General features: G+C 53.3%; 2 protein-coding genes across 2 annotated transcripts in view; one reads left to right on the top strand and one right to left on the bottom strand.

Moving 5' to 3' along the window:
- The window catches only part of NKIRAS2 (NFKB inhibitor interacting Ras-like 2), a 13,198-nt gene extending 7,701 nt beyond the window's left edge, over window positions 1-5,497 (top strand). Inside the window, exon 5 of the mRNA XM_006776645.2 lies at window positions 5,025-5,497. Within this exon, the coding sequence (XP_006776708.1) occupies window positions 5,025-5,032 (8 nt within the window). The 3' untranslated portion in view covers window positions 5,033-5,497. The remainder of the gene's footprint in view (window positions 1-5,024) is intronic.
- The window catches only part of ZNF385C (zinc finger protein 385C), a 57,986-nt gene that overhangs the window by 3,995 nt on the left and 43,700 nt on the right, over window positions 1-10,291 (bottom strand). Inside the window, exons 4-6 of the mRNA XM_006776646.2 lie at window positions 6,198-6,346; window positions 4,268-4,378; window positions 1,309-1,474 (exon numbers count right to left, since the gene is read on the bottom strand). Coding sequence (XP_006776709.2) covers window positions 1,309-1,474; window positions 4,268-4,378; window positions 6,198-6,346 — 426 coding nt within the window. The remainder of the gene's footprint in view (window positions 1-1,308; window positions 1,475-4,267; window positions 4,379-6,197; window positions 6,347-10,291) is intronic.

The following is a 10,291-nucleotide window of genomic DNA, read 5'->3' as shown; positions in this document are numbered from 1 at the left end:
TTATTAATCACTATGCTTTAATTATGTTCAATTTGTAACAATGAAATTGGGGGTCACCACAACATGAGGAACTGTATTAAAGGGTTGCGGCATGAGGAAGGTTGAGAACCGCTGGTTTAGAACCTCAGAATGTGGCCTTATTTTGGAAGAAGGATCTTTGCAGACGTTATTAGTCAAGATAAAGTCATACTGGCTTAGGGTGGGCTCTAATCCAGTGACTGGTGTCCTTATAAGAAGACCATGGACACATGGGAGAACCAGAGGTGAAGATGGAGGCAGAGATTGGAGTGACACATCCACAAGCCAAGGAATGCCAGGCAACCACCAGAAGCTGAAAGAGGGGCATGAAACAAATTCTCCCTCTCTGTTCCATGAAGGAGGCAGCCTTGTGGACACCCTGATTTCAAACTTCTGACCTCCAGAGCGGTGAGAAAAGACATTTCTATTGTTTCAGCCACCCAGTTAGTGGCGATTATAGTTCCTACAAAACCAATACAAGTAGTGACGGGGAGGGGCGCAAGGTGGGCTTCTGGGTGCTTGAGAGAAGTTTCTTTTTTTAAAAAAAAAATATTTTATTGAGTTTTTACAGAGAGGAAAGGAGAGAGATAGAGAGTTAGAAACATCGATCAGCTGCCTCCTGCACACTCCCCACTGGGGATGTGCCCGCAACCAAGGTACATGCCCTTGACTGGAATCGAACCTGGGACCTTTCAGTCCGCAGGCTGATGCTCTATCCACTGAGCCAAACCGGTTTCGGCTTGAGAGAAGTTTCTTAATCTCGATATATCCAGACGGGAAAATGCACTGAGCTGTCCACTTGTGATGTGTGCCTTGTCTCTGTAAGAATGCTCTAGAACAGTGATGGCAAATCTATCACATGCGTGTCAGAGGTGACACGCGAACTCATTTTTTTGGTTGATTATTTTTTTGTTAAATGGCATTTAAATAGCGGAGCTCAAAAGGTTCGCCATCACTACTCTAGCACAAGCAGACATAACAAAGAGACATCTCTCGCCCTAACCGGTTTGGCTCAGTGGATAGAGCGTCAGCCTGTGGACTGAAGGGTCCCAGGTTCGATTCCGGCCAAGGGCATGTACCTTGGTTGCAGGCACATTCCCAGTAGGGAGTGTGCAGGAGGCAGCTGATCAATGTTTCTCTCTCATTGATGTTTCTAACTCTCTATCCCTCTCCCTTCATCTCTGTAAAAATATCAATAAAATATATATATTTTTTTAAAAAAGACATCTCTCAACCCCTCGTCAGAAACCAGACTTGGAGTGGGGGGCAGGAGAAGAGTTCAGGACTGACCTTTGTGCTGCGGCTCTTCGGGGGCTCCATTGGCCATGGTCGGGGTCGGAGACACCAGTGTCCCATCCTGGGCCAGGGCCTGGGGCCTCTGCTTGCTCTTGGCGGCTTCAATGGCCTTGAGTTTTCGGGCATGTTTGTGGCCTTTATAATGTGCTTCAGCCTGGTTCTGGGGTGGGGAGGGCATAGGGTCACCATTCATTCTCTGAGTCTACATGTCCTATCCACAAGCCGGCACTGGACATGGGGCAGGTCAGAGGGAGGCAGGGCTTGGGCCACACAAGGAGGGAATCCTTGTCACTGCCATCATCATCACAGTATGTGCATGGTCCTGAGGCTTACAGAACACATTCTCATACGTGAGCTCCCAGGCCAGCAGCCTCTGGCTTTCAATTCTGACTCAGCCACTGAGTAGCTGTGCATCTTTGGGCAAGTCACCTCACCTCTCTGAGCCTCGGTTTCCTCACTCAAACTCTGCGTTAACACTGGCCTCCCAGGATTGTGAGAATTAAATGAGAACCTGAATGATCAGTGCCTCGTCCATACAGTAGGTGCTCAGTGAATGTTAGTTACCATGTTTATAAATGCACAAATGGAGAAAACAGAGCAATCCTCATCCTTTGGGACAGGTGCACCACAGACCACTCATCCCTTTTTCATAGTTTCAACAAATAGTTATTGAGCATTGGCATTTGCCAGGCACTGAGAAGGGGCCCAGCATGAACACATAGATCTTCTCTCCAAGGGAAGTCTCTCTGTCCAGCTGGTTCACAACTTGTAACCTGAAAGCCTGGAGGAGCCCCCATATCCGGCCTGGTAGTGTCCTCCCGCCTTCAACCAGGGGTCCCTGCTTATTGCTCCCAAATGCAGCAAAGACAGGCCCCTCCCTGGACACTTTCATTAGAACAGGTCAGCTGAGAGCATCTCCCCAAATCCCAGAGTTGCCTGGACAGAAGGTAAACCTTCCCTGAGAAGCCAGGAAGAGGCGCCTTCACGATCCAGGGGCAAGCTATGGTAGAAAGTATGCAGGCCTTGGGGTCAGCCAGGCCTGGGTTCAGATCCCAGCCTTGCTACTTACCAGCTGTGTAGCCTCAGGCAGGTTACTCAACCTCTCTGAGGCTCAGTTTCCTCATCTGAAAAGGGGATGATAATTGCACCTCTATCCACCTCACAGTTGTATCATGAGACTAATTAAGACAATAGGCACGAACAAACATCCTATATAATAAAGAGGTAATATGCAAATTGACCCTCACGCCCTCACAAAGATGGCTGCCTACAACCAGGCTGGCAGGGGGGTTAGTGAGGGACGACCAAATGACTGAACACCAGGCTGCGTGGGGTGACCAGGCCAGCGGAGGGGTGGGGGGTGGGCCGTGAAGGGCAACCAGGCTGGCAAAGGGGGCAGTTAGGGGGGATTAGGCCAGCATGCAGAGGCAGTGAGGGATGATCAGGCAGGTGGGGGGGGCAGTTAGGGGCAACCAGACAGGCAGGCAGGTGAGCGATTAAGAGCCAGCAGTCCAGGATTGTGAGAGGGATGTCCCCCAAGGGGTCCCAGATTGGAGAGGGTGCAGGCTGGGCTCAGGGGACCCCCACCCCGGCATGAATTTTGTGCATTGGGCCTCTAGTAGTCTATGAACTCTCAGGTGCTTTAAGAACTCAGCTCCTGCCAGGCTGGCATGGCTCAGTGGTTGAGTGTCAACCTATGATCCAGGAGGTCACGGTTTAATTCCCAGTTAGGGCATGTGCCCAGGTTGTGGTTTCAATTGCCAGTGTGGGGCATGTAGGAGGCAGCCAATCAGTGGCCCTCTCTCATCATTGATGTTTCTATCTTCTCCCCCTCTCCCTTCCTCTCTGAAATAAATTAAAAACAAAAAAACCCACTCAGCTCCAGCCCTGGCCCGTGTTTCTCAGTGGTTAGAAACACCACAGTGTTGCAGGTTTTATTCCCAGTCAAGGACACACCTGGGTTGTGGGTTGGTTCCCCAGCCCCAGTCAGGGCGTGTGTGGGAGGCAACCAATCGATATGTCTCTCTCACATTCAAGTTTCTCTCTGTCTGTCTCTCTCCCCCTCCCTCCCTTCCTTCCTTCCACTCTCTCTAAAAATCAATAGGGGGAAAAATCCTCAGGTGGGGATTAACAAAACAACAAAACAAAAACAAAAACAAAACCCCAAAAACTCAGCTCCTGCCCTGGCTGGGTAGCTCAGTTGGTTAGAGTGGCATCCAAGGTCGCAGGTTCAATCCCTGGTCAGGGCACATACAAGAATCAACCAATGAATGCACAAATAAGTGGAAACACATTATGTCTCTCTCTCTCTTTCTCTCTCAAAATAAATACATAAAAATTGTTAAACAACATATTAAAAGAAAAAACACACAAAACTCAGCTCCAAACCAGGAGCTGATGGGTGGCTCCTGGGACCAAAGTGGGGAAGGGCAATGTCTCTCTCTCACACTCTCTCTCATTTAAAATTATGTTTTTATTGATTTTTAGAGAGAGGAAAGGAGAGGGAGAGAGAGATAGAAACATTGATGAGAAACATCATTGATCGGCTGCTTCCTGCACGTTCCCTACTGGGGATTGAGCAGGCAGCCCGGGCATGTGCCCTGACCGGAAATCAAACCGTGACCTCCTGGTTCATGGGTCGCTGCTCAAGCACTGAGCCACGCCAGTTGGGCAAGCCTTCTCTCCTGCAGAAGGGTCCAGAACACAGGGGAGAAGCACAGGAGGGAAATGGAGTCCCGGTGGGACCGAAGAGGAACGGGGCAGAGGACTCTGGATAGAGAAGAGGATGGATGAAGGAAGGACCAGGAGTGCCTCTTTTGCAGCCACGGATAGAAATCTGAGACCACGGCCCTTTTGCTACGCCTATTCCTCCAGGAAAGATCCCAGACGCCCAGTCTCCAGCCCTCTCCCTGCCCAGCCCCTTCCCCAGCATGTTTCCGCTACTCCCTCTCACCGCGGAGTTGAACCTCAGGTGACAGATGTTACAGGAGATGAAGAGCTTCTTCTTCAGAGGGGAGGGGACCCCAAAGGTGTGGCTGATGACAGCTTTCTGGACGGGGTCCATCTGTGAAGGGGTGGGAGGGCACAGTAACTCTGGGGTTGCCTCCGGAAGGGGGCAGTACAAAACGCCCCGAACTAAAGGCTACCAAGGAGGGCAGTGGGCACCCTTAGGAAGAACTTTACCATCTTGTGATGCCAGACCCAACACAAGAAACAGCCTGGTCCCTGGCCGACTTTATCTGTCAGCCCGGGCTTCCGCTTGGAGGCAGGGAGATGGCCAAGGTGCCCTCCACGATCTTGAGAGAGAGAACCATGTCCTGGTGATCACCTTGGCATTTCTTGCTGCCTCTGGCCTCTGATTTTGTTTTGTTTTTCTCATTCACAAGAATCATATATGGGGACAGATTCTTGGGGGTAGGGAGAGGCAGGGAAGGGACAGAATCCCGCTGTTGGAATTTCCTCTCCCGTAACCCTTGTGCTGGACCTAATGACTGGGGAGATCAGGCTCATCTTATGAGCTCTGCCACTGCCACAGGGCCTGAGCGGGAGAGGAGGCCCGGCCAGGGGCGGGGAGGGGGGGGGGCGGCCAGGATGGGGCAGGTGACAGCAGGTAGAGGCCCTGAGTAGTGGAATCATTTCTTTGCAATGTTAATGTGTGTGTGTCTTTTTCTTTTTCTTATTTTACATAATTTTTTCTTCTCTTTTCTCAGGGGCCTAGATTGTTGGGCCAAAAGCGGAAGCCATCTGGGCTTGCTTGTCCAGAACTTTCTGTTCTCGGCTCTCAGGAAGGCTGAGAGGGAAAAGCATGATTTCAGGAACTTCCTTGAGAACAGAAAGAGATTCTAATTCCCACAGCAACCAGGGCCGAGGCAGCAGGGGACAGGGCCTCAGAGAATGGCCTGCAGGGCCCCCAGCGGTCAGGACAACAGCGCTTCACCCATTCCTGAGGGTCCATGTGCCTGAACAGTGAGCATGTCAGCAAGTGACAGCAGAAACCTAAGACCAGAGGACCCTCCCCAAATGCCTCAGGTTCCTGGGCCCTCTGTGCAGCCCTGGAGGGCAGGCAGGGAGGAAGGGACTCCTCAGGGTGACTGAAGCCGAATTCCCCACCATCTTGTCAGGGGGGTTGGGGCTCACTGATGATTGCATTTGATTTTTCAAAATTAAAAAGGGGGTAGCTTTCCTTATGGCTCATGTAGTGAAGTCTAATTCATGCTCACTACCCTTGTTCTTCACACACATACACACATGGAAATACACAGACTAAGATACAGAGAGCACAAGAGCTTACAGACAGTTACAGGTTACAGTGCCATGCAGAATAACACACACACACACACAAAGGGCATACAGACAAAGGCACAATCACCCAACCCATACAAAACACACTCAGAGGTCAGACACACACCAGAACACACATAGTCAAACGCAAAGACACGAAACATCTCTCAGCTACCCATGCTCACATATTACATGCGGAGAAAGAAAGAGTTGTTTACAAACAGACACACAGGACACCAACACACAGCCACATCCACAAATAACACACAAAGACCTATGGATTTACAAACTAACAGAGAAAGGCACACTCAGTTGCACACACAAATCATCCATAGAAGTCCCTATACCAAAACTCCAGTGAAATCTACAGTACAGACCCTACAGGCCCAGCCGTTGTTACTGGGGGGACACCATTCTCCTCCCTTTGCCCAGAGAGCTGGGCCTGGGGGTCTCTATTTGGGGAGCACCTGGTCTCTTGGGGATGTTGGAGGGAAATGAGCTCCTGGTTAGACCCACCTTCTGAGAACCGGCCCACCTGAGCCCACCTTCCATGCCCACCCCAGCTCGGCTGCACGCCCCCCGCCCGCCGGCCCAGCCCGTACCGTGCTGAAGTTGGGGAAGAGACTGAGCGGGGCAGCGCCATTGAAGTGGAAGGCCAGCAAGTGCTTGAAGTCCAGCGGGGGCTGCAGAGGCCTGGCAGCCAGGGGCAGGGAGGCCAGCAGGGGGCTGGGGGTGCTGGATGCTGGGCCTGCTGCAGGAGGAAGAAGGGCAGGGTCTGAAATGGGGAGCCACAGGGCACTCCTGCCCCCACAGCCAGGAGAAGCGGATGGGCTTCTTGGGCGTGCAGCCAGGACAGAGCTTCTGTCTCCCTCGTCACAAAGTAGCCCTGGCCAAGCCCAGGGCAAGGACAGCCCACCTCTGTGCCTCTCCTCCCCACAACTGGGGCAGCAGAAGCAGGGGATCCACCGAGGAAGGAGGACCCTCCTGTCCTTACAGGGGCCCAGATGAATGCTTCCGGGGACCCAGGCCAAGGGCGGGGACAGAGGCGTCAGGGCAGGCCCCCGACACACACACGGCACCATGGAGACTGCACATGAGCTGGGTTTCCTCTTTATTGCAAATTAAACCCAACCCAGGAGGCCTGGGGAAAGGTCATCCCCCTCCCTTCTCACTTCCCCTACATCATGCCCAGCAAGGGCTGTCAGAGAGGATGGGAAACCCTTGGAATCTGAAGGGATGTGTCCCCCAGCGCTGGTGAGGCCCCAGCTGCTTCCCCCAGGAGGCACAAAGCGCCCCGTTGGCATCCCTGGGTCAGGCCTTGAGGGGTGGAGGGGGCGGTGGAGGGTCGGGAACACTGTGGTTTTACAGTCTTTGGTCTTAAAGGTCTGAGGCAAGGAACTTGGGAGAACAACCAGACTTCAAAAAAGAAGAAAATTAGTAACAAGTCCAGTTCATTTGGGACGTTTTTTAGACCCTATCACTGCAAAACAAAAAGAAGTCCTTTTAGATTTGTGTGTTACGTTATGAAAAATAGGGTAGATTTATTTCCTATTTATAGATTGATCTGTCTATACACATGGTCATACACATAAAAGCCTCGGGCAGCCTGGGTGGGGCGGGCAGGGCGGGCAGCACCGCCTCCCTCGAACTGTCAGCTGTGCACAGAGTGCTGTGCTGTGTCAGAGACAAGGACCGTGGTCTGCTTTCCGGTCGTATGTGAAGAGAAGAGACGCTGCCAGGAGCGGGGCTGAGAAAGGCAAGGACCACATTCTACTTTCCCTCAATCCCTTAATTCTAGAGCCCCGGCCTTCCTCCCTCCAAACAAGAACCCCCAACATTTTTAAGGCCAAAACGTGGGATGAATACAAAATGAAAAGGGTGAGCTCCTCCTCACCAAACTCTAGAATGGTCAGGAGCAATAGTTCGAGTGCCCCAGACCCTAGCATCTCTCCGCTGCCCAGGCCCCCCTTGACCCAGGCCCTCCTCCACAGCCCGCAGCCCACCCGGCTGGGTTAGTCCTCAGCGTGGAGCAGAAGCATGGGGAAGGGGAACGGAAGGCCACAGTTAGTACGGCAGCTCGGATGCAGCATGGGCAAGTCCCGCTTGGCCCTTCGAGGACCCAGGGCCTCAGGCTGGCTGGATAGAGGGAAGGAGGCCACCCTCACGTGAGCTGCGACCCCAGCAACCCCTCCCCCCACCCACTCTCTAAAAACTCCACGGCCAGCGCAAAGTCAAACTCGTGTAGCGGGGGACCATCCACAGCGATCTTGACCACAGGGTCGCCCCGGCCTTCCCCGGCCCCGTTCTGCCCCCACCACCGCAGCTCCCGGCTGCGCCTCCTCCACTTCTCCACCAGAACTCCAACTAACCCTTCAAGGTTTTTTAACAGTCACACTGCATCCAGAGTTAGTCAGACCTTCTGCTGAGATCAATGACACTTTGTTTAAAGCTCTTCCATAGCTCTTCCCACTCTTTATTCTGATTATGTATTTCCATGTCTAGCTCTTCCCAGACTTAAGAAGAACTCAGAAGTAAGGTTTTATTTGTCTTTGCTAACCACGGCATCCAGCGAGGGCCCGGGGTAGGAGTCCCGCAGCCCTTTCTGCAGGGAGTCCAAGAAGGCCCCCCGCAGCCGCTCCAAGTCCCGGAGCGCAGCCTCGGAGTAGCCGACCAACTCCAGGCCGCGGTAGGTACAGCGCTCACCGCCCGAGTCGGAACTGGAGGACGCCAGCTCCTGCAGGAAGCCCTGGAGGCGCGCGCCACCGGAGCTTCGCTGCGCTTGGAGGGAGGCCGCCGCTGCCATCACCAGGGGCTGCAGCAAGGCCAGGTGTGGATCTTCCGGCTGCAGGACAAGGGCGAGCTTCTGCACGCAGGGCAGAGTGTCCAGCAGCAGGTGGGTGAAGGCCACGAAGGTGAACTGGCGCAGGGCGAGGGCCAGTGCCCTAGCTGTTGGTGAGGCTAGGGCAGAGGCCTCCAGTGTGGGCACCAGGCCAGGCCAGGCCTCAGCCACTGCTTCCACCACAGGCAGCAAAGAGGCCCAGGGCACTGGCCGTGGTCCTGTCAAGTCGATGGCTGCAAGGTCCAGTGCTGCCCGGAGCTCAGGGACCATGTGAGAACTGGGACCACCGTGGAGGCGGAATAGGGCATCCAGTACACTTTCATATTCACCTAGGTAGGCAGGGGGCTCAGGATCTGGCCGGCCAGGGAGGCAGTGTAGCTCCGTGAGCAGCGGGCAGGTGGCCCGGAGCTGCAGGCCCACACTCCCCAGGCAGTCCCTGGGGAGGCTTGAGCTGAGCCAGGCTAGCTTGGGAGCGGACACACCGAAGGCCTGCAGGATGTCCAGGAGTTGGCCAGCAGTGTCCTCGCCCTCCTGTAGCTCCACACTGCCCAGGAAGGTGGTGGCAGGCTGGCCATCACAGGGTGACACCGACGTGGCAAACAAGGCCAGACTGTGGGACTCAGGCCAGTCTCTGGTCTTGTCCAACACCAACCCCACATACGGGGATGCCTTCAGGCACTGGCAAGCCTCTGTGTGCAAGACACTGGCAATGGCCACCTGGGACAGCCAGAGAGAGAGAGGGAGGGTGGGCAGAGTTAGGCTTGTCCTGAGCAGGGTAGGCAGACAGTACAGGGTGATCGCAAGAGCACAGGCCTTGGGGTCAGACAGGCTTGGGGACTAATCCTAGCTTTGCCACTTACAGGCTGTGTGATCTTGGGCAAGTCATTTCACCTCTCTGAGCCTCAATTTCTTTACCTCTAAAATCAGGCTCATCGGTGCCCATAACCTCCTCCAAAGGTTGTTGTGAATTATAAATACAGCTTTTTGTTTTTGTGCTGATAAATGAAAAATGCTTTGTAAACTGTAAAAGTTCTACAGAGTTTGGTGTGTGTGTGTATTTCTACAGCATCACCCAGTCTGCCTTATTCCTGGGGATCTCCCTCCTCTCTGCTGTCCAGGGATTAACTGATAGACATGTTCACTCCTAACTCCTGGCCAGTGACATAGGGCCCCAGCTGTGTGTTCTGTTTGTCTGTTTGCCACATCTCTGTAAGATGAGATCAACTCCCCCACCCACACACCAGCCCCTATGCTCATACAGCTAGTAAGTACCTAGGACAGAGCTGCAACTTGCATGCCCACAGGGGCCACGAGGGATTTAATCCTGAGCTCAAAGTGGGCCAGGGATAAAACAGGGAATGGGGAAGTCCGTACTTGCTCCCCAACTCCACCACTTCATGCCCTGAGAGCATGGGGACCTAGTTTTTCAGTACAAGTAACAAATCCAGATTTTCACATGTAATCTCTTGTTTTGTTAAACTTGGAAGCTAATTAAAAATTTTAAAAAACACCGTGGCCCTGGCTAGTGTGGCTCAGTTGGTTGAGCGTCAATCCCATGCATCAAAGGGTCATTGGTTCGATTCCTGATCAGGACACATGCCTGGATTGCAGGCTTAATCTCCCTGTAGGGGGCGTGCAGGAGACAGCTGATCGATATTTCTCTCTTGCCCTCTCCCTTCCTCTCTGTCTAAAATCAATAAAAACAACCCTGCCGGTTGCTCAAAAAGGCCCAGCTGGTGTTGTTCAGTGGTGGTGGAGTGTCGACCTATGAACCAGGAGGTCACAGTTCGATTCTTGGTTAGGGCACATGCCCGGATTGCAGGCTTGATCCTGAGTAGGTGTGTGCAGGAAGCCGAA

Source organism: Myotis davidii, unplaced genomic scaffold, assembly GCF_000327345.1.
Source record: "Myotis davidii unplaced genomic scaffold, ASM32734v1 scaffold69, whole genome shotgun sequence".
In the NCBI taxonomy this organism is placed as follows: Eukaryota; Metazoa; Chordata; class Mammalia; order Chiroptera; family Vespertilionidae; genus Myotis; species Myotis davidii.
This window is presented reverse-complemented; position numbering and strand designations above follow the sequence as displayed.